Source organism: Glandiceps talaboti, chromosome 12 (assembly GCF_964340395.1).
Source record: "Glandiceps talaboti chromosome 12, keGlaTala1.1, whole genome shotgun sequence".
NCBI classification, from domain to species: domain Eukaryota; kingdom Metazoa; phylum Hemichordata; class Enteropneusta; family Spengelidae; genus Glandiceps; species Glandiceps talaboti.
Genome location: NC_135560.1, coordinates 663,629 through 689,368, shown reverse-complemented (window position 1 = coordinate 689,368; position 25,740 = coordinate 663,629). Strand labels below are relative to the sequence as shown.

The window sequence follows — 25,740 nt, the reverse complement described above, 5'->3', positions numbered from 1 at the left end:
GAGATACACCAATGGAATGCAGTCAAAGAACGTTGCAAGATTACTGTTAAATAAGTCTAAAATTGGTAAATGATAACATGACAAGTACCGTGATAGTACTATTAGTAGTATTTTTATGTAGTGACTTTGTGTGATCACAGAACTAAAGTATTTTTCACTCTTCAATATGTATTTGCCTAAACACGTCTATGTTATCGACATTTTACTGTATTCTGATAAAAAATATTCCACGGCATATCTCGAGAACCTTGTCCCTGTGAACACCGGCCCCACCACATCAAGACTAGAACGCGACCCAGCGGTGAATTGTAATTAGACTATGTAGTTATGCAAGTGTCACAATCGCCCGTCTATTCCCCTGGTGATCAGACCATCGGCCATAGACAAGAGCTGTGAAAATTTACCTTGGGTTCCCGCTGCTGAGTTATATTGGAGCGCGTCCTCGCCATGGGGTTATAAACGTCCCACAGGATGCGAAAACAATGATAACTAATCACCTACAATTCAACACAACAGCTGTACTTTCTTCTCCGCCATCAACGCACTACATTTCACAGGTTTGCAATACCAGACCTTACATACTACGGTTTGCATACTACAACTAACCGGACCTTACAACGCACCAGTCCGCACTTCTCGACAGTTCATGCTCAACTCTCCCTAAAACTACAAACCACATGTAAACCTAGGTATTTCCCGCTCAAACTGCCTACAACTTGATGTTACTAACTGTCCGGAGGTGACGTAGTCCTTCCGAATTTGTCCATAAATAGCGAAAATGACCCAGCTTTACAAAGTAAAAGTACTAGCTGTCCCAATAACTCGCTTTGGGTCTAACAAACAGTAATTAATATGGTAACTAATAAACTACTATAAAACAAACTTTACGAGGTGGCGGCTCGTACTGTCACACAAGTAAACTCAGGGCAGCTTGATATATTGTGGAATTTTGCTGGAAATAAAATACATGCCAACGCGGCTTTCTTAGAGCGATGATCTCGACGATATTATCTTATACATCCACGATTATATGTATGCGAACCGGGATGTGATGATGCACTGCAGCCTAAAAATGTAAAATTTAACCGTAAGATCGCACGTCAAGTATCGAAGTCTATGTATTTGGAGAGGGGTATGTGTTGAACTATTTAGCAAGCTGGGCATTTGCTATGTTCCTTCCATAAATATTTGTAATAGATTTGGTTGTGTTCAGAGGCAAAACTTGTTTATACAGTGATTTTTCCTGAGTTGAGCCACTTTCTCCTGATAATGATTGGTACCATTGTCAAAATGAACGCATGTCACGAGAAGCACAGTGAGGTCTGCGTCTGCCATGCATTATCGGTGATGTTGTAAAATGTATCACGTCGTCGTGTTTCATTGCATGCCCTTGAATACGTAAATACCATCGCCAGTGGCACATTGAGCAGTTTATATAGTCACCTAAATTTTTGTGGGATCGTCTGTCTACTTTGAAGTGAAGTATGTAACGTAGATGGGTAAAACTGATCACTGCCAAGATAGCCCTGTTTGCAGACGGTGCAGCATGCAGGGGTCTACGTTGTTCAACTCGTACGAAGGGAAGACGAACACCGTATGCAAACGGACCTACAGGTTTCTTCATCTGTAGTTCCAAATATCAAAAATACTTATAAATGTTACAGACACAACCACCGTGACTTGTGATTCCTCTGTGGCTGTGGCAACGATTTCGACATGTACAATGTATTGTTTTCACTACCAGTGATTGACAATGTATGGTAACTTCCGTGTTTACCGTCGGTTGTAGCACATCGAAAGTAATAAAAAGTGACAACGTGACACTTCTGTACGTCATGTAAAATGAACTTGCCGATACAACCAGAAACTATATACAACAATTGCACAATAATTATAGCTTTCAACTTTCAAGGATAACAAACATAGCTCTACGTTTGCCTACACTACGGAAGGCAGACACGTACACTTCGAACGTGTTAGCTATGATAGTGAAGTCACGTCCCAAATTCTCGCGTTATCTCGTCTCTTAAATGACGTGGCAATTTGTGCGGTAATGGCGGGTGGTTCAAAACATTTTGTTTATGATCGAATTATTCTCTGAAGCCGTACATCATTACAAGAGTCAATTTGACTTGCATCCGTGGACGAGACAATTGATTACATGGTAAAGGTTGGTTCTACATGATCTTTTACAGTATTTGAAATATTGAAAAAATGGCAGTTTTAAACAATTTTGCAACTTTAATAGACAAATGGATAAACATTCATAAAATGTATGTAAATTTGCCTAGCAACAAGATCATGCCCATAGCAACAGTCAAATGATCATGCTTATTGCAAAGATAATATCAGGAATTCATACACAGGTGAACAAAAACATTAAAAAATGTATGCAAATATATCTAGCAACATGACCACGCCCATAGCAACAGCCAAATGATTGTGTATATCGTAAAGATAGCAACATGGTTGGATAGGCAACTGGATTCATCCAATGAACACCTATTGTTAGCATGGACCAGCATATGGATAAACATTTTTAAACACTTTACAGTTGTGCTACAATGCCATTGGCGGTATTTTTATTTTCTGTAATTATTTATAGAGAGAGAGATTGGCTTCTTTCCTTAGACTGTAGACCCTCTCTGATATGTACATGTAAACATAAACAATAGTATACATTTGTATGTCCTAAATATATAAAGCAACAACAAAATATATGTATAAAATTAGTTGCTGTTATTCGTATATTAATAGAGAAAGGCCTTCATAGAAATGTTGTGGAGTGTAGTGTTACAATTGTAGTTTAGATGAAGGATAAGTACAATGGCAATACAGCCTTGGTATATTATTGTATTATATAACTGTGCACTGAATGTAATCATCTATAAAGAAAACAACAGCTGACACCTTTCACTGCTGTACAGTAGACTCATAGGGATTATTAGTATGTTTGTTTATGTTGATATGACCTCTCAACTCTTTATCAAAATTCAGCTGACATCAACATTGTAGTGAATTAATGAGTTGTACTGTAATGATGTCATAACATTGCAGTTAGTGAGTTCTACTACAGTGATGCCATAACATTGCAGTGAGATAGTGAGTTATACTGCAATATCATGACATTGTAGTGAGTTGGTGAGTTAATGATGCCATGGCATTGTAGTGAGTTATACTACAATGATGTCATGACATAGTAGTGAGTTAGTGAGTTACACTGCAATGATGTCATGACATTATAGTGAGTTTAATAGTGAGTTATACTGCAGTGATGTTATAGCATTCTATTGTAGTGAAATAATGAGTTATACTGCAATGTCAGAACATCGTAGTAAGTTAGGGAGTCATACTGCAATGATGTCATATGACGTACACTAAGTCACTGAAATGATGCCTCAGTTTGCAGTGAGTTAGTGAGTTATACTGCAGTGTTGTCACGACATTGCAGCAAGTACGTTACTGTGAAATGATGCCCTTGAGTTAGTTTGGAGTGAGTTTGTGAGTTATAGTGCAATGAAGTTATAGCATTGCAGTACTGTGAAATCATGCCTCAGATTGCTGTAAGTTTGTGAGTCATGTACAGAATAAAAGAATGTTAAAATGCTCTGTGTTCAGTTCAGTGAGATCAAGGAAAGCAAGTAAAGGTAGATATCAAGATGAAGTTTGTGTAAGGGTAAGTAAAGGTAGATGTCAAGATGGAGTTTGTGTAAGGGTAAGTAAAGGTAGATATCAAGATGGAGTTTGTGTAAGGGTAAGTAAAGGTAGATGTCAAGATGGAGTTTGTGTAAGGGTAAGTAAAGGTAGATATCAAGATGGAGTTTGTGTAAGGGTAAGTAAAGGTAGATATCAAGATGGAGTTTGTGTAAGGGTAAGTAAAGGTAGATATCAAGATGGAGTTTGTGTAAGGGTAAGTAAAGGTAGATATCAAGATGGAGTTTGTGTAAGGGTAAGTAAAGGTTAGATATCAAGATGGAGTTTGTGTAAGGGTAAGTAAAGGTAGATATCAAGATGGAGTTTGTGTAAGGGTAAGTAAAGGTAGATATCAAGATGGAGTTTGTGTAAGGGTAAGTAAAGGTAGATATCAAGATGGAGTTTGTGTAAGGCTAAGTAAAGGTAGATATCAAGATGGAGTTTGTGTAAGGGTAAGTAAAGGTTAGATATCAAGATGGAGTTTGTGTAAGGGTAAGTAAAGGTAGATATCAAGATGGAGTTTGTGTAAGGGTAAGTAAAGGTAGATATCAAGATGGAGTTTGTGTAAGGCTAAGTAAAGGTAGATATCAAGATGGAGTTTGTGTAAGGGTAAGTAAAGGTTAGATATCAAGATGGAGTTTGTGTAAGGGTAAGTAAAGGTAGATATCAAGATGGAGTTTGTGTAAGGGTAAGTAAAGGTAGATATCAAGATGGAGTTTGTGTAAGGGTAAGTAAAGGTTAGATATCAAGATGGAGTTTGTGTAAGGGTAAGTAAAGGTATATATCAAGATGGAGTATGTGTAAGGGTAAGTAAAGGTTAGATATCAAGATGGAGTTTGTGTAAGGGTAAGTAAAGGTATATATCAAGATGGAGTTTGTGTAAGGGTAAGTAAAGGTTAGATATCAAGATGGAGTTTGTGTAAGGGTAAGTAAAGGTAGATATCAAGATGGAGTATGTGTAAGGGTAAGTAAAGGTTAGATATCAAGATGGAGTTTGTGTAAGGGTAAGTAAAGGTAGATATCAAGATGGAGTATATGTAAGGGTAAGTAAAGGTAGATATCAAGATGGAGTTTGTGTAAGGGTAAGTAAAGGTAGATATCAAGATGGAGTATGTGTAAGGGTAAGTAAAGGTAGATATCAAGATGGAGTATGTGTAAGGGTAAGTAAAGGTAGATATCAAGATGGAGTTTGTGTAAGGCTAAGTAAAGGTTAGATATCAAGATGGAGTTTGTGTAAGGGTAAGTAAAGGTTAGATATCAAGATGGAGTTTGTGTAAGGGTAAGTAAAGGTAGATATCAAGATGGAGTATGTGTAAGGGTAAGTAAAGGTAGATATCAAGATGGAGTATGTGTAAGGGTAAGTAAAGGTAGATATCAAGATGGAGTATGTGTAAGGGTAAGTAAAGGTTAGATATCAAGATGGAGTTTGTGTAAGGGTAAGTAAAGGTTAGATATCAAGATGGAGTTTGTGTAAGGGTAAGTAAAGGTAGATATCAAGATGGAGTATGTGTAAGGGTAAGTAAAGGTAGATATCAAGATGGAGTATGTGTAAGGGTAAGTAAAGGTAGATATCAAGATGGAGTATGTGTAAGGCTAAGTAAAGGTTAGATATCAAGATGGAGTTTGTGTAAGGGTAAGTAAAGGTTAGATATCAAGATGGAGTTTGTGTAAGGGTAAGTAAAGGTAGATATCAAGATGGAGTATGTGTAAGGGTAAGTAAAGGTTAGATATCAAGATGGAGTTTGTGTAAGGGTAAGTAAAGGTTAGATATCAAGATGGAGTTTGTGTAAGGGTAAGTAAAGGTAGATATCAAGATGGAGTTTGTGTAAGGCTAAGTAAAGGTAGATATCGCAGATGGAGTTTGTGTAAGGGTAAGTAAAGGTTAGATATCAAGATGGAGTTTGTGTAAGGGTAAGTAAAGGTTAGATATCAAGATGGAGTTTGTGTAAGGGTAAGTAAAGGTATATATCAAGATGGAGTATGTGTAAGGGTAAGTAAAGGTTAGATATCAAGATGGAGTTTGTGTAAGGGTAAGTAAAGGTTAGATATCAAGATGGAGTTTGTGTAAGGGTAAGTAAAGGTTAGATATCAAGATGGAGTTTGTGTAAGGGTAAGTAAAGGTTAGATATCAAGATGGAGTTTGTGTAAGGGTAAGTAAAGGTTAGATATCAAGATGGAGTTTGTGTAAGGGTAAGTAAAGGTATATATCAAGATGGAGTATGTGTAAGGGTAAGTAAAGGTTAGATATCAAGATGGAGTTTGTGTAAGGGTAAGTAAAGGTTAGATATCAAGATGGAGTTTGTGTAAGGGTAAGTAAAGGTTAGATATCAAGATGGAGTTTGTGTAAGGGTAAGTAAAGGTTAGATATCAAGATGGAGTTTGTGTAAGGGTAAGTAAAGGTTAGATATCAAGATGGAGTTTGTGTAAGGGTAAGTAAAGGTAGATATCAAGATGGAGTTTGTGTAAGGGTAAGTAAAGGTTAGATATCAAGATGGAGTTTGTGTAATAGGGTAAGTAAAGGTTAAATATCAAGATGGAGTTTGTGTAAGGGTAAGTAAAGGTAGATATCAAGATGGAGTATTTGTAAGGGTAAGTAAAGGTAGATATCAAGATGGAGTTTGTGTAAGGGTAAGTAAAGGTTAGATATCAAGATGGAGTTTGTGTAAGGGTAAGTAAAGGTAGATATCAAGATGGAGTTTGTGTAAGGGTAAGTAAAGGTAGATATCAAGATGGAGTTTGTGTAAGGGTAAGTAAAGGTAGATATCAAGATGGAGTTTGTGTAAGGGTAAGTAAAGGTTAGATATCAAGATGGAGTTTGTGTAAGGGTAAGTAAAGGTTAGATATCAAGATGGAGTTTGTGTAAGGGTAAGTAAAGGTAGATATCAAGATGGAGTTTGTGTAAGGCTAAGTAAAGGTTAGATATCAAGATGGAGTTTGTGTAAGGGTAAGTAAAGGTTAGATATCAAGATGGAGTTTGTGTAAGGGTAAGTAAAGGTTAGATATCAAGATGGAGTTTGTGTAAGGGTAAGTAAAGGTATATATCAAGATGGAGTTTGTGTAAGGGTAAGTAAAGGTAGATATCAAGATGGAGTTTGTGTAAGGGTAAGTAAAGGTTAGATATCAAGATGGAGTTTGTGTAAGGGTAAGTAAAGGTTAGATATCAAGATGGAGTTTGTGTAAGGGTAAGTAAAGGTAGATATCAAGATGGAGTTTGTGTAAGGCTAAGTAAAGGTTAGATATCAAGATGGAGTTTGTGTAAGGGTAAGTAAAGGTAGATATCAAGATGGAGTTTGTGTAAGGGTAAGTAAAGGTTAGATATCAAGATGGAGTTTGTGTAAGGGTAAGTAAAGGTTAGATATCAAGATGGAGTTTGTGTAAGGGTAAGTAAAGGTAGATATCAAGATGGAGTTTGTGTAAGGGTAAGTAAAGGTTAGATATCAAGATGGAGTTTGTGTAATAGGGTAAGTAAAGGTTAAATATCAAGATGGAGTTTGTGTAAGGGTAAGTAAAGGTAGATATCAAGATGGAGTATTTGTAAGGGTAAGTAAAGGTAGATATCAAGATGGAGTTTGTGTAAGGGTAAGTAAAGGTTAGATATCAAGATGGAGTTTGTGTAAGGGTAAGTAAAGGTAGATATCAAGATGGAGTTTGTGTAAGGGTAAGTAAAGGTAGATATCAAGATGGAGTTTGTGTAAGGGTAAGTAAAGGTAGATATCAAGATGGAGTTTGTGTAAGGGTAAGTAAAGGTTAGATATCAAGATGGAGTTTGTGTAAGGGTAAGTAAAGGTTAGATATCAAGATGGAGTTTGTGTAAGGGTAAGTAAAGGTAGATATCAAGATGGAGTTTGTGTAAGGCTAAGTAAAGGTTAGATATCAAGATGGAGTTTGTGTAAGGGTAAGTAAAGGTTAGATATCAAGATGGAGTTTGTGTAAGGGTAAGTAAAGGTTAGATATCAAGATGGAGTTTGTGTAAGGGTAAGTAAAGGTATATATCAAGATGGAGTTTGTGTAAGGGTAAGTAAAGGTAGATATCAAGATGGAGTTTGTGTAAGGGTAAGTAAAGGTTAGATATCAAGATGGAGTTTGTGTAAGGGTAAGTAAAGGTTAGATATCAAGATGGAGTTTGTGTAAGGGTAAGTAAAGGTAGATATCAAGATGGAGTTTGTGTAAGGCTAAGTAAAGGTTAGATATCAAGATGGAGTTTGTGTAAGGGTAAGTAAAGGTAGATATCAAGATGGAGTTTGTGTAAGGGTAAGTAAAGGTAGATATCAAGATGGAGTTTGTGTAAGGCTAAGTAAAGGTTAGATATCAAGATGGAGTTTGTGTAAGGGTAAGTAAAGGTTAGATATCAAGATGGAGTTTGTGTAAGGGTAAGTAAAGGTTAGATATCAAGATGGAGTTTGTGTAAGGGTAAGTAAAGGTTAGATAGCCATCAACATTTTTTGAAGGTCAGGTGTTGATACCAAGCACAGCGAATTCACTTTGAAATGCTTTGAATCCGAAATGTCAGAAACAAGCGTATCTTCCATTTTGCTGTAATATAAACATTTCTTGTTACGAGAAGTGTTCTTGAAATGCTGTTTTGCAGTCTTAAATTAAAAAATGTAAATTAAGTGTACAACAAAGCGATAACAGCAAATGCCTAAAATTATATATCTTTTTGTCTTTTGACGCCCGTTGTACTGTAAAGGAATCCCTATCATGCAATACAGAATCTCCAATAACGTGCTGTACTATTGCCTGTGTAAGCAATGAAATCTCCAGAAAGAATTACATAAACATTGGATAGGTCAGATAAAATATTTGAACCGAATTCTCAAGTAATTCTGTACCATTTTGAGAAGGTAATGTGTTGTACGGTGACGAATATTGTGGTGAAATATATGTTGAACACAAGAGTACATCTTTATCTAACTCAAAAATACTTCCATCCAAAAGAAGGCAAATAGTATCAAGTAAATTACATTTAATATGGTGAGTTTCTTCTACAAAAATATTTCTTACATTTACACAAACTCCACCTGAAAGCTGATATCGTAATGGTTTAGATTTCACCAATTGTAAATATGGTTTTTATACTGGTTACGTACAGTAGCCGATGTCGTAATGGTTTAGATTTCACCAATTGAAATGGGGTTTTTATACTGGTTACGTACAGTAGCCGATGTCGTAATGATTAATATGTACAGTAGCTGATATCGTAATGGTTTAGATTTCACCAATTGTAAATGTGGTTTTTATACTGGTTACATACAGTAGCCATATCGTAATGGTTTAGATTTCCCCAATTGTAAATGTGGTTTTTATACTGGTTACATACAGTAGCCATATCGTAATGGTTTAGATTTCACCAATTGTAAATGAGGTTTTTAATTATACTGGTTACGTACAGTAGCCGATGTCTTAATGGTTTAGATTTCACCAATTGTAAATGTGGTTTTTATACTGGTTACGTACAGTAGCCAATATCGTAATGGTTTAGATTTCACCAATTGTAAATGTGGTTTTTATACTGGTTACATACAGTAGCCATATCGTAATGGTTTAGATTTCACCAATTGTAAATGTGGTTTTTATACTGGTTACATACAGTAGCCATATCGTAATGGTTTAGATTTCACCAATTGTAAATGTGTTTTTTATACTGGTTACATACAGTAGCCATATCGTAATGGTTTAGATTTCACCAATTGTAAATGTGGTTTTTATACTGGTTACATACAGTAGCCACATCGTAATGGTTTAGATTTCACCAATTGTAAATGTGGTTTTTATACTGGTTACATACAGTAGCCATATCGTAATGGTTTAGATTTCACCAATTGTAAATGTGGTTTTTAATTATACTGGTTACGTACAGTAGCTGATATCGTAATGGTTTAGATTTCACCAATTGTAAATGCGGTTTTTAATTATACTGGTTACGTACAGTAGCTGATATCGTAATGGTTTAGATTTCACCAATTGTATACTGTTATGTTTTTAATCCTGACCTACTCCATGTTATGTTACATTGTCATCCTCTAGGTACAAGTGACCCATATGTCAAGATTAAAATTGGAAACAAACAGATGTTCAAGAGCCGTACAATACACAAGAATTTAAACCCACGATGGGATGAGAGCTGTACCATTCCTATTGAAAATCTCAATGACCCATTAATATTGAAAGTATTTGACTGGGACAGAGCAGGATCTGATGAATCCATGGGTTCTGTACAAGTTGATCTGTCTAAGTTACCAGCCAATAAGTAAGTTGGGTCATTTTACATAGAAAATATATGTGTTTGTGTCTGTGTCTATGTCACATATATGATCTGTACATGTGTATATATATATGCCTAGTCATTTTAAATGATATTATATGTCACTGGGCACATATGCCTAACTTAAAATGATAGACTAAGTATTTTTTATCACCTGACATAATATGGTATGCATTCATATACAAAATTATATCTATTCATAATAAGTTAGCAAAAATAATTTTATTTAAAGTTGAGGTCATTTACTAAAGCAACAGCTGCACCCAGGAATCAATGACATATGTTAATGACATTGGTGTAATTTTTAGCACAACTGAACTGAGGTTCAGCAGTGTTATAGATATAGTAAAGTGTGTGTGTGTTTGTTTGTGGATGAAAACTGCTGGACCAATTGCCTTGGTATTTGGTGGAAACATTACTTTTGGTGTCTAGTCAGGATACTGTTGAAAGCAAAATGATTGCATCACTGGTCTGTGATTTGGATAAAGAAAATGCCATTTTTGGTCAAAAGACTTGCACCCCAAAACTACTGAGCAGATTGGTCTGAAATTTGGTGGGAATGTTCTTAGGGGTGTAGCTTCACTCTTTCAGTGCCCCATACAAACCATAGAAATGCCAAGGGTTATGAGGAAATTGTATATTGGCACTGAGAAAGAACCCATCTCTAGTCTTCCATTTCTTTCCAAGGTACGTTGAGAAGATAGTTGCTTCTCAAATCAATACCTATCTCACAACAAACTCACTCATTGAACCATTTCAGTCAGCATATCGGAAACACCATAGCACGGAAACTGCTCTGTTAAAGGTTCACAATGACATCTGCTTATCACTGGATTCTGGAAAATATGTTCTACTCATCCTTCTCGACCTCTCAGCTGTGTTTAATACTATCGACCATGACATATTACATAAAAGACTAGCCAACCTTGGTATAACATAATGGCTCTAACATGGTTTACATCCTATCTGAAGAACCGGTATCAATCAGTAACAATACAAAACATCATAAGTGAACCATCAGCTCTCAGTTATGGGGTGCCACAAGGATCAGTACTTGGACCTCTCTTGTTTACAATTTACATTACACCTCTGGGAGAATTAATACGTCGTCACAATTTGCAGTTTCATCAGTATGTAGATGATAATGAAATACACCTTGCTTTTTCCCACCAAGATTCACCTTCCGCGACACATTCAGTAGAGACGTGTGTCCATGATATTGACCAATGGATGACACAACAAACTGCAACTAAATGATAACAAAACTGAAGTTCTCCTCATCCGTTCTAAATTTAACCACTTGCCAAACCCGATTGGTCATATCAGCATTGGCTCTGTACCCATTACACCAGTCATTGAACATTGCTCTGGAAATCGGTGCTATATAAATTTGATTAATTGACTGATTGACTGATTGATTAATTGATTGATCACAGGTGTGTGATTTGGGCCATTTTTTCAATTTTACCCTATGTTATTGTGAAGATAACATATGGTAAAATCGGAATATGGTCGTCAGGAACTAAACTAGGAAATCATGATGTGTGACACACATATCAGCCATATGGCGCCCTGGAACTTTTGGTTTACCCTCCATTCTCACTTTCTATCCACTTCCGGTTTACAACTCAGTAGGGGTCTCCACGCAGTTTTCTTCTGGGTTTCCCAGCATGCATTGCGGCAATCGCCAGCCGTTGGGGACCTCCTATCTCGTTGCTATTTGCGTAAGCTAAAAACTTGTGATAGCTGACAATATCGTGTTGCGGAGGTGGTACTGTACTAAAAGTTGTGGAGTCGAGGGGGTCATGTTTAAATGCTGACTCATTACAAAGCACATGGTTAACAAGAACTTTCTGGAAGCGTGATTAACAATCACGTACAGTAAAGTTGAGTTTATGATGTGTGAACCTGTTTTGATCGAATTTGTGCATCATTGGATGTGATTTTGTTAAATTAAGGGACAGATATATTGGTATCACTCAGTTTTTTTTCTTATCAAATTTAGTTGCCGTCCTGTTGATAAAAAACAGGCACTGTTTGCATGCTTCTGTGTATGCAGTGTTCTCCACGGGGGGTTTTTGAGGGGCGCACCGATAGATTACACGCCAAACATCAGCTGATTGCCTCTTCATGTCCCCAACTGTGCCCTGGAACTACGCTTTTGCTTGCAAATGCATACTAGTTATACTTGAGTTCTTAGTGATGAACATGTTGTAGAATTCATAGTCCAAATTCTTAAAATACAATGATACAGTATCTCAATGTTTTTAGCAGACGTGGATGAATGTATCTGATGAATTACAGACTAAAATTTACATTATTGCTATTAACTTGCATTACAGTGAGATGATTGCGTCCGCTTGTGTGTTGCTTTTAGACGATGCAACACAAGTCGGGTGAAAAGTTATATTGATACTCTATCAAATTTTAGACGTTTGTTTAAAAATAGGCAACAATATAGCAATTTTGCAGTGTGGCAAGCGAGATTTCCTATAATCATAGGGCCTGCGATCCCTTGTGTGGATCTAACTATAGTTCGAAACGTAATATTTTCAATGCAGTTTTGAAAAGTTTGTGTTGAAACTGCCAAAATATAGGTAACACTGTTAAATTCTACCGGCTCTTCATCTGGGCCCAGATGGCCATAAATTGCCATCTGATAGCTAGTTAATGAAACTGGTTATGAGAATTAACAACACACTGTGATCTATTTATTACCAATGATGGATCAACAACTGTAATTTAAAACCAAATTGTTTATCTTACAGGTTGAAAAACATGAAACTGAAACTGACAGAGGGATCTAAACATGAGAAGTTGGGCCATCTTATTGTAGACTTTAAACTGGCACCAAAAACCAAAGAAGAGAAGGAGGCTGTAAGTGTCAGATGGTATTCTTTAGAAGAGTTGTCATTGTGAATTGAAATCAAATAATTTACATAAATAAAAATTGAATAATAATTAATGTTGATTATTAAATAATAATTTGATGGGCTTGGGCCCCTATTAGTCTTCTTCTTCTTCTTCTCCTCCTCCTTCTCCTCCTCCTCCTCCTCCTCTTCTTCTTCTTCTTCTTCTTCTTCTTCTTCTTCTTCTTCTTCTTCTTCTCCTGCCGTTTTTTTGTCGAGCTAGAACTAGAAAACGATTGCCCGTAAACCATGAATGTCGGGCTGGTCTCATGACCTGGCCATATTGGATTTTGTGAAAATCTTAAATCAATTTCTTCTCAAAACCTAGGGGTCCAGTTGGCTCGAAATTTGGTATGTAGTATACATGTCCCTTGCCCTTTTAATTTTGCCAATAAAATTGCGTGTGGTCATGTGACCTTGGCCGCATATTAGATTTTCAAAACAATTGCATTTTTCCTTTAAAAATCTTCTTGTCCAAAACAAGCAGTCCACTTGGTGTGATCTTTTGTGTACAGCATCATCTAAGTGATGTCTTTCAAGTTTGCGAAAAGCATTGCAATCGGTTGACTGCTAGCTATGACAGCCATATTGGATTTTACGAAAATTTAAAAATGACAACTTCTCCAAAAGCACTGCACTGATTGACTTGCATTTTGGCAATTTGAATAAAGCATTTGACTACTTTAAAGTTTGTAAACGAGAAAAAATTTCAATGCGTAGTTTCACGGCAGCATTGATTTAAGAAATCCAGTGGCCATATTGGATTTTCCACCAAATCTTTTTAAAAATGTTCTTCTCTGAAACCAGTTTATAGATAACCTTACAATTTGGCATGTAGAAGGAAGACTACTCCAACCTCCATGCAACACATCATTGCCTGCTGTGCAAACTGCTTGGGCAACATAATCGCTGCTTGCAGCTTTAATTTATAATTTACATCAAATACACAAACTTATATACAACTTCAGTATGTAATGAGGAAAGTACATTGTAAACAAATGAATTGGATTGATAAAAAATTTAAAAAAAAACAAAAAACAACAACTACAAAACTTTCCACTTACACAGTTACTAAACTTCAATTTCTGTTTTTCATAATTTGTCAATTTTGCTTTTTCATCGTAAAAGGAAAAATTCAAATTCTCTCTGCGTAATTTGTAATTCAACACTTCAATGCTAGTAGTTTTTCCATTAATTGTACTGGGGGACCTCCTTTGCCCATCCTAATGTAATCATGATATTCTGACTGAACAGAGATGGATATATTCGTAGGAGACAGACTTTAGTGTAGATGCTTGAGAATTTGTAGTTGGCCCTCGTAACTGTTCCCAAGAGGCAATAAAACTCTCACAATTGAAACTGCTGTCTCATTCTATCTCTGTCAGTATATTTATATGTACTAATATATTGTAGTCGACTAGTGCTGTTTATGGTATTATATGATATGTAATTGATTCGGAGTTAGTGGACTGAGTCACCCTCTTGATTTGAAGGCAGTGTCCATTGTGGCTGCATGGAAATGTTGCAACACCGCTGTCATGGATGAGTATCTCCATTTTCACAAACTATGGACAGATATTGCATGTGAAACAGGCACAATGAAAAATTGCTGTCTAAAGCTTCTGAAAATCCTGTTTTATGGTCTTCAGTACTAGAAATAGAAATAGAGTTAGCGGAATTCTATCCCTATTCACTCTTGTCTGCTACAGAAACTCCTGCCCTCTAGTGAGGAAACGGAGTGAGGAACTAACATAAAGACCAAGTGTTACTTCATAAAGACATAGTAATAAAAGACAAAATAATAGTATATAACGAAGATGTAACATGCACACCCTTTAGTGTACATAATGCAATAGCGTTTGATCATAATAATATACAGAATGCAAATAAACTAAGTGTTTTATCATAATAACATACAGAATGCAAATAAACTAAGTGTTTTATCATCATAATAACATACAGAATGCAAATAAAATAAGTGTTTGCTCATAATAACATACAAAATGCAAATAAAATAAGTGTTTGATCATGATAACATACAGAATGTAAATAAAATAAGTGTTTTATCATAATAACATACAAAATGCAAATAAAATAAGTGTTTGATCATAATAATATACAGAATGCAAATAAAATAAGTGTTTGATCATAATAACATGAAGAATGCAAATAAAATAAGTGTTTGATCATAATAACATGCAGAATGTAAATAAAATAAGTGTTTTATCATAATAACATACAGAATGTGAATAAAATAAGTGTTTTATCATAATAACATACAAAATGCAAATAAAATAAGTGTTTGATCATAATAATATACAGAATGTAAATAAAATAAGTGTTTGATCATAATAACATACAAAATGCAAATAAAATAAGTGTTTGATCATAATAATATACAGAATGCAAATAAATTATGTGTTTGATCATAATAACATGCAGAATGTAAATAAAATAAGTGTTTGATCATAATAACATACAGAATGCAAATAAACTAAGTGTTTGATCATAATAACATACAGAATGCAAATAAACTAAGTGTTTGATCATAATAGCATACAGAATGTAAATAAACTAAGTGTTTGATCATAATAACCTACAGAATGCAAATAAAATAAGTGTTTGATCATAATAACATACAGAATGCAAATAAACTAAGTGTTTGATCATAATAACATACAGAATATAAATAAAATAAGTGTTTTATCATAATAACATGCAGAATGTAAATAAAATAAGTGTTTTATCATAATAACATGCAGAATGTAAATAAAATAAGTGTTTGATCATAATAATAACATACAGAATGTAAATAAAATAAGTGTTTGATCATAATAACATACAGAATGTAAATAAAATAAGTGTTTGATCATAATAACATACAGAATAAAAAAAATAGTGTTTGATCATAATAATATACAGAATGCAAATAAAATAAGTGTTTGATCATAACATACAGAATGCAAATAAAATAAGTGTTTGATAATCATAACATGAAGAATGCAAATAAATTAAGTGTTTGATCATAATAATATACAGAATGCAGATAAAATAAGTGTTTGATCATAATAATATACAGAATGTAATTAAAATAAGTGTTTGATCATAATAATATACAGAATGCAAATAAAATAAGTGTTTGATCATAATAATCTACAGAATGTAATTAAAATAAGTGTTTGATCATAATAATATACAGAATGCAAATAAAATAAGTGTTTGATCATAATAACATACAGAATGCAAATAAAATAAGTGTTCGATCATAATAATATACAGAATGCAAATAAAATAAGTGTTTGATCATAATAACATGCAGAATGTAAATAAAATAAGTGTTTGATCATAATAATCTACAGAATGCAAATAAACTAAGTGTTTGATCATAATAACATACAGAATGTAAATAAGATAAGTGTTTGATCATAACATACAGAATGTAAATAAAATAAGTGTTTGATCATAATATGCAGAATGTAAATAAAATAAGTGTTTGATCATAATAACATACAGAATGTAAATAAACTAAGTGTTTGATCATAATAACATACAGAATGTAAATAAACTAAGTGTTTGATCATAATAATATACAGAATGCAAATAAAATAAGTGTTTTATCATAATAAAATGCAGAATGTAAATAAAATAAGTGTTTGATCATAATAACATACAGAATGTAAATAAAATAAGTGTTTTATCATAATAACATACAGAATGTAAATAAAATAAGTGTTTGATCATAATAACATGCAGAATGCAAATAAAATATATGTTTGATCATAATAACATGCAGAATGTAAATAAAATAAGTGTTTGATCATAATAACATGCAGAATGCAAATAAAATATATGTTTGATCATAATAACATGCAGAATGCAAATAAACTAAGTGTTTGATCATAATAACATACAGAATATAAATAAAATAAGTGTTTTATCATAATAACATGCAGAATGTAAATAAAATAAGTGTTTTATCATAATAACATGCAGAATGTAAATAAAATAAGTGTTTGATCATAATAACATACAGAATGTAAATAAAATAAGTGTTTGATCATAATAACATACAGAATAAAAAAAATAGTGTTTGATCATAATAATATACAGAATGCAAATAAAATAAGTGTTTGATCATAACATACAGAATGCAAATAAAATAAGTGTTTGATAATCATAACATGAAGAATGCAAATAAATTAAGTGTTTGATCATAATAATATACAGAATGCAGATAAAATAAGTGTTTGATCATAATAATATACAGAATGTAATTAAAATAAGTGTTTGATCATAATAATATACAGAATGCAAATAAAATAAGTGTTTGATCATAATAATCTACAGAATGTAATTAAAATAAGTGTTTGATCATAATAATATACAGAATGATAATGCAAATAAAATAAGTGTTTGATCATAATAATATACAGAATGCAAATAAAATAAGTGTTCGATCACAATAATATACAGAATGCAAATAAAATAAGTGTTTGATCATAATAACATGCAGAATGTAAATAAAATAAGTGTTTGATCATAATAATAACATACAGAATGCAAATAAAATAAGTGTTTTATCATCATAATAACATACAGAATGCAAATAAAATAAGTGTTTGATCATAATAATATACAGAATGCAAATAAAATAAGTGTTCGATCACAATAATATACAGAATGCAAATAAAATAAGTGTTTGATCATAATAACATGCAGAATGTAAATAAAATAAGTGTTTGATCATAATAATAACATACAGAATGCAAATAAAATAAGTGTTTTATCATAATAACATACAGAATGCAAATAAAATAAGTGTTTGATCATAATAACATACAGAATGTAAATAAAATAAGTGTTTTATCATAATAACATACAGAATGTAAATAAAATAAGTGTTTGATCATCATAATAACATACAGAATGTAAATAAAATAAGTGTTTGATCATAATAACATGCAGAATGTAAATAAAATAAGTGTTTGATCATAATAACATACAGAATGCAAAAAAATAAGTGTTTTATCATCATAATAACATACAGAATGCAAATAAAATAAGTGTTTGATCATAATAATATACAGAATGCAAATATAATAAGTGTTTGGTCATAATAATATACAGAATGTAATTAAAATAAGTGTTTGATCATAATAATATACAGAATACAAATAAAATAAGTGTTTGATCATAATAATATACAGAATGCAAATAAAATAAGTGTTTGATCATAATAACATACAGAATGCAAATAAAATAAGTGTTCGATCATAATAATATACAGAATGCAAATAAAATAAGTGTTTGATCATAATAATATACAGAATGCAAATAAAATAAGTGTTTGATCATAATAATATACAGAATGCAAATAAAATAAGTGTTCGATCACAATAACATGCAGAATGTAAATAAAATAAGTGTTTGATCATAATAATAACATACAGAATGTAAATAAAATAAGTGTTTGATCATAATAACATGCAGAATGCAAATAAAATAAGTGTTTTATCATCATAATAACATACAGAATGCAAATAAAATAAGTGTTTGATCATAATAATATACAGAATGCAAATAAAATAAGTGTTTGATCACAATAATATACAGAATGCAAATAAAATAAGTGTTTGATCATAATAACATGCAGAATGTAATTAAAATAAGTGTTTGATCATAATAATAACATACAGAATGCAAATAAAATAAGTGTTTGATCATAATAATATACAGAATGCAAATAAAATAAGTGTTTGATCACAATAATATACAGAATGCAAATAAAATAAGTGTTTGATCATAATAACATGCAGAATGTAATTAAAATAAGTGTTTGATCATAATAATAACATACAGAATGTAAATAAAATAAGTGTTTGATCATAATAACATGCAGAATGCAAATAAAATAAGTGTTCGATCATAATAATATACAGAATGATAATGCAAATAAAATAAGTGTTTGATCATAATAATATACAGAATGCAAATAAAATAAGTGTTTGATCATAATAATATACAGAATGCAAATAAAATAAGTGTTTGATCATAATAACATGCAGAATGTAAATAAAATAAGTGTTTGATCATAATAATAACATACAGAATGCAAATAAAATAAGTGTTTTATCATCATAATAACATACAGAATGCAAATAAAATAAGTGTTTGATCATAATAATAACATACAGAACGTAAATAAAATAAGTGTTTGATCATAATAACATGCAGAATGCAAATAAAATAAGTGTTTTATCATCATAATAACATACAGAATGCAAATAAAATAAGTGTTTGATCATAATAATATACAGAATGCAAATAAAATAAGTGTTTGATCACAATAATATACAGAATGCAAATAAAATAAGTGTTTGATCATAATAACATGCAGAATGTAATTAAAATAAGTGTTTGATCATAATAATAACATACAGAATGTAAATAAAATAAGTGTTTGATCATAATAACATTCAGAATGCAAATAAAATAAGTGTTTTATCATCATAATAACATACAGAATGTAAATAAAATAAGTGTTTGATCATAATAACATGCAGAATGCAAATAAAATAAGTGTTTGATCATAATAATATACAGAATGATAATGCAAATAAAATAAGTGTTTGATCATAATAATATACAGAATGCAAATAAAATAAGTGTTCGATCACAATAATATACAGAATGCAAATAAAATAAGTGTTTGATCATAATAACATGCAGAATGTAAATAAAATAAGTGTTTGATCATAATAATAACATACAGAATGCAAATAAAATAAGTGTTTTATCATCATAATAACATACAGAATGCAAATAAAATAAGTGTTTGATCATAATAATATACAGAATGCAAATAAAATAAAATAAGTGTTTGATCATAATAATATACAGAATGCAAATAAAATAAGTGTTCGATCACAATAATATACAGAATGCAAATAAAATAAGTGTTCGATCACAATAATATACAGAATGCAAATAAAATAAGTGTTTGATCATAATAACATGCAGAATGTAAATAAAATAAGTGTTTGATCATCATAATAACATACAGAATGTAAATAAAATAAGTGTTTGATCATAATAACATGCAGAATGCAAATAAAATAAGTGTTTTATCATCATAATAACATACAGAATGCAAATAAAATAAGTGTTTGATCATAATAATATACAGAATGCAAATAAAATAAGTGTTTGATCACAATAATATACAGAATGCAAATAAAATAAGTGTTTGATCATAATAACATGCAGAATGTAATTAAAATAAGTGTTTGATCATAATAATAACATACAGAATGTAAATAAAATAAGTGTTTGATCATAATAACATGCAGAATGCAAATAAAATAAGTGTTTTATCATCATAATAACATACAGAATGTAAATAAAATAAGTGTTTGATCATAATAACATGCAGAATGCAAATAAAATAAGTGTTTGATCATAATAATATACAGAATGATAATGCAAATAAAATGTGTTTGATCATAATAATATACAGAATGCAAATAAAATAAGTGTTCGATCACAATAATATACAGAATGCAAATAGAATAAGTGTTTGATCATAATAACATGCAGAATGTAAATAAAATAAGTGTTTGATCTTAATAATAACATACAGAATGCAAATAAAATAAGTGTTTTATCATCATAATAACATACAGAATGCAAATAAAATAAGTGTTTGATCATAATAATATACAGAATGCAAATAAAATAAGTGTTCGATCACAATAATATACAGAATGCAAATAAAATAAGTGTTTGATCATAATAACATGCAGAATGTAAATAAAATAAGTGTTTGATCATAATAATAACATACAGAATGTAAATAAAATAAGTGTTTGATCATAATAACATGCAGAATGCAAATAAAATAAGTGTTTTATCATCATAATAACATACAGAATGCAAATAAAATAAGTGTTTGATCATAATAATATACAGAATGCAAATAAAATAAGTGTTTGATCACAATAATATACAGAATGCAAATAAAATAAGTGTTTGATCATAATAACATGCAGAATGTAATTAAAATAAGTGTTTGATCATAATAATAACATACAGAATGTAAATAAAATAAGTGTTTGATCATAATAACATGCAGAATGCAAATAAAATAAGTGTTTTATCATCATAATAACATACAGAATGTAAATAAAATAAGTGTTTGATCATAATAACATGCAGAATGCAAATAAAATAAGTGTTTGATCATAATAATATACAGAATGATAATGCAAATAAAATAAGTGTTTGATCATAATAATATACAGAATGCAAATAAAGTAAGTGTTTGATCACAATAATATACAGAATGCAAATAAAATAAGTGTTTGATCATAATAACATGCAGAATGTAATTAAAATAAGTGTTTGATCATAATAATAACATACAGAATGTAAATAAAATAAGTGTTTGATCATAATAACATGCAGAATGCAAATAAAATAAGTGTTTTATCATCATAATAACATACAGAATGTAAATAAAATAAGTGTTTGATCATAATAACATGCAGAATGGAAATAAAATAAGTGTTTGATCATAATAATATACAGAATGATAATGCAAATAAAATAAGTGTTTGATCATAATATACAGAATGCAAATAAAATAAGTGTTCGATCACAATAATATACAGAATGCAAATAAAATAAGTGTTTGATCATAATAACATGCAGAATGTAAATAAAATAAGTGTTTGATCATAATAATAACATACAGAATGCAAATAAAATAAGTGTTTTATCATCATAATAACATACAGAATGCAAATAAAATAAGTGTTTGATCATAATAATATACAGAATGCAAATAAAATAAGTGTTCGATCACAATAATAACATACAGAATGTAAATAAAATAAGTGTTTGATCATAATAACATGCAGAATGTAAATAAAATAAGTGTTTGATCATAATAATAACATACAGAATGTAAATAAAATAAGTGTTTGATCATAATAACATGCAGAATGCAAATAAAATAAGTGTTTGATCATAATAACATGCAGAATGTAATTAAAATAAGTGTTTGATCATAATAATAACATACAGAATGTAAATAAAATAAGTGTTTGATCATAATAACATGCAGAATGCAAATAAAATAAGTGTTTTATCATCATAATAACATACAGAATGTAAATAAAATAAGTGTTTGGTCATAATAACATACAGAATGCAAATAAAATAAGTGTTTGATCATAATAATATACAGAATGCAAATAAAATAAGTGTTTGATCATAATAACATACAGAATGTAATTAAAATAAGTGTTTGATCATAATAATAACATACAGAATGTAAATAAAATAAGTGTTTGATCATAATAACATGCAGAATGCAAATAAAATAAGTGTTTTATCATCATAACAACATACAGAATGTAAATAAAATAAGTGTTTGATCATAATAACATGCAGAATGCAAATAAAATAAGTGTTTTATCATCATAATAACATGCAGAATGTAAATAAAATGGAACATACTTTCTGTGGTCTTAAGACACTAGTGTCTTGTCATACAGAGCTGTGTATTACATTTGTCATTGTTTGATAAGAAAAGTTTGTATTTCTTCTTTAATAGCTCACTAAGATGGCCATACAACTGTTCTTATACCATGTATGAGCCAGATTCAACACAAAATATGGAATACATATGCTGGGGTTTCTACATCATGAGTCAAAATGCTCAAAATTGCCATTACCCCCCCCCCCCCCCCCCATTTTTACCTCCCGTAAGGGTACGGGAGGTATTAAAATACAAATGTCTGTCTGTCTGTCTGTCTGTCTGTCTGTCTGTCTGTGTCATCATTTTCTAAAATTTGGCTGGCTGAATTGTAATGAAATTTGGAAAATATAATCTTTAGGGTAATAGCTAGACCTGATTAGGTTTTCAGCCAGATCGGTTAATGTTTAATTAGAGAAATTTGCATATTAATGAAATCAAATAATTAAGCAATATCTTAAGACTGCATACTTCAATTTCAATATAATTTAGTATATTCGTTATAACAACATACATTTGTCCCATAAAATTTGTTGGTGTACCTTACAGCGTTAAAGAATATATTGCATAATTAATTATTTTTGGTAATTAGCCTATATCTTAAGAATGCATACTTCAAATTCAATATAAATTAGTACATATGTTAACCATAAGAAAACACATATGTCCTGTAAAGCTTGTTGATGTACCTTTCACTGTTAAAGAATAATTTGCATAATTAATGATTCTAGGTAATTAGGCTATATCTTACGACTGCATACTTCAATTTAAATACAATTCAATACATACATTAACCATAACAAATTGTGTATGTCCTATAAAGTTAGTTGATGTACCTTACAGTGTTAATGAATAATTAGCATAATTAATTATTTTCGGTAATTAGGCTATATCTTAAGACTGCATACTTCAATTTCAATATAATTTAGTTCATACGTTAAACATAACAGAGTGCATATCTCCTATAAAAGTTGATTTCGCTTAAAGATTTAGTGAATAATTAGCATATTTAATTATTTTTGGTAATTAGGCTATATCTTAAGACTGCATACTTCAAATTCAATATAATTTATTTCATACATTAAACATAACAAAGTTTATACGCCCTATAAAGTTTGTTGATATACCATTACAGTGTTAATAACTAATTTGCATGATTAATGATTTTCGGTAATTAGGATATATCATAAGAATGCATACTTAAATTTCAATATAATTTAGCACATACATTAACCATAACAAAGCGGATATGTCCTATAAAATTTGTTGGTATAGCTTACAGTTTTAATGAAAAATTTGCATAATTGATAATTTTAGGTAATTTGGCACATACATTAAGAAAGCACGCTTGTCCAAAAACAAAGCCTGTTACCATAGTTTTTTGAGTTATAAATAAATGAGTTATTTTCTTAATTACGGGAGGCATTAAGTTTAAATCTAGTTAATAAATTAAGTTCTAATAGCACCTGATATCAATATGTTTAAGTTTACTGTGGTATTTGGTAAGTTAATGTTCTTGATAATTTTTATGTTTTCAATTCTCTCAACGAAATGGTATTGCAGTTAAACTCAGCTATGTTACAATGGTAAGCTAAGCCAAGATATACTTGACTGTAAATTGATTTGCTAAAGTGTGTCATATCATTTACATATGAATTGAATGAAAATGTTGGAAACCTCTTTTCTTATATATTAGTACAGAAAATACTCTAGACATATAGAATAGTTAACTTTTTAGTTGGAATGTTCTCATACAATCATTTTGGTCAAGAAAGCCTTTTTATACTGAAGTGTTTTAATGAAATCTATTTAGGTAAACATAGTTCCTTTGATTGGTAATAGCAGGAATGAGGTTTAGGTTGCACTGTTATTTATTTTTACATGTTCCTTTGTTGATTCAGTAGTGCTATAGACAGAGTGTCTGTCCATGTGTGTGTGTGTGTGTGTGTGTGTGTGTGTGTGTGTGTGTGTGTGTGTGTGTGTGTGTGTGTGTGTGTGTGTGTGTGTGTGTGTGTGTGTGTGTGTGTGTGTGTGTGTGTGTGTGTGTGTGTGTGTGTAAACTTAAACTCAAAAACTGCCATACCGATTGACATAGTATTTAGTAGGGACGTTACTTGTGGTGTCTAGCTGGTAAATGTTTCTAAGCAAATTGGTAATAACTCAAAAACTGCTGAGTAGAAATTAGTGTTTGCTAATAGTAACATACAGAATGTTGGTGGGAACGTTCTTAGATGTGTGTAGAATATTATGTTCATTACATGATGATCCCATCAGTAATATGCGAATGAGGAATACAAAATAAAATGTGAATTTTTGGTAAAATCTTTTGTTCCAAAAGCACTTGGCTGAGTTGGCTGAAATTTCACAGGGATGTTTCTGGGGATGTATAGATCAAGAAATGTTAAAGGAAAGGTTCAATCAAATGACATTGCAATTTCTATTGATGAAATAAATGTGTGACAAGTGATTTATACTATTTTTTTAAATTCAATTGTCTTTGGTATATCTTAAAATCAATTTTAGCCGCCGAAATAACAAGGTCATGTATGTCACCATTTTGCCCTTAAATACAGTGCCATCCAGTGTTCACTTTGAGAAAGTGTGACGTCAAGTCATCCTATCACTGAGGGAAAAGTATTCCATATATAAAGCCAGTATATGTTACCAGTTCCTGATCAATTTACCTGAGTTCCCCACGTGTGTGGCCATAATCAATTTGAAGTGAAAGTAAACATATGATACTTTGATAGTGGTGTTTTAACTTTATAAATAAGGCAAGTTAGCTTCATAAAATAACTTCAGTATGATTGTAATTTTTAAAAAAATAATGTGTTGTCTGATTGTATGCTTTGCTTTCCTTGGTACTGAGAGTCGATTGTTTTCATTTTTCATTTCATCAGGTGCCAACATTGTAAGTTGTCCATTACATTTGATATTTTAAATTAAAGCTAACGTTAGCTGCATCTTTGAAGAAACGTTGAAATTTGCCTAAGATGGCCTAGATGTTTTGAGAACACACAAAAAATTGTTCTCCATATAAATTACTCATACATGGTTGTCGGGCCAATTAATTTGGATTTATCTCATCTGACTAGAGGTATCATGATGCCAAAATCTACAAAGGGTTGCTAACTAATAGCACTATTAGGGTCCTTGTACAATACCGATATATTATAAGACTCCTATTACAATGTATGATAATACTCCTATAGTACAATATATTAGACTCCTAGTACAACGTATAGACTTCTAGTACAATATATTAGACTCCTAGTACAACGTATAGACTTCTAGTACAATATAATGTACATTTTGTATATAGATTCCTAGTACAA

General features: G+C 31.2%; 1 protein-coding gene across 3 annotated transcripts in view; it reads left to right on the top strand.

The window, feature by feature from the left end:
- LOC144443622 (multiple C2 and transmembrane domain-containing protein 1-like) overlaps window positions 1–25,740 on the top strand; it is a 127,743-nt gene that overhangs the window by 16,361 nt on the left and 85,642 nt on the right. For all 3 annotated transcript variants that reach the window (XM_078133166.1, XM_078133165.1, XM_078133167.1), the window contains exons 4-5: window positions 9,721–9,943; window positions 12,727–12,835. In XM_078133166.1, coding sequence (XP_077989292.1) covers window positions 9,721–9,943; window positions 12,727–12,835 — 332 coding nt within the window. The remainder of the gene's footprint in view (window positions 1–9,720; window positions 9,944–12,726; window positions 12,836–25,740) is intronic.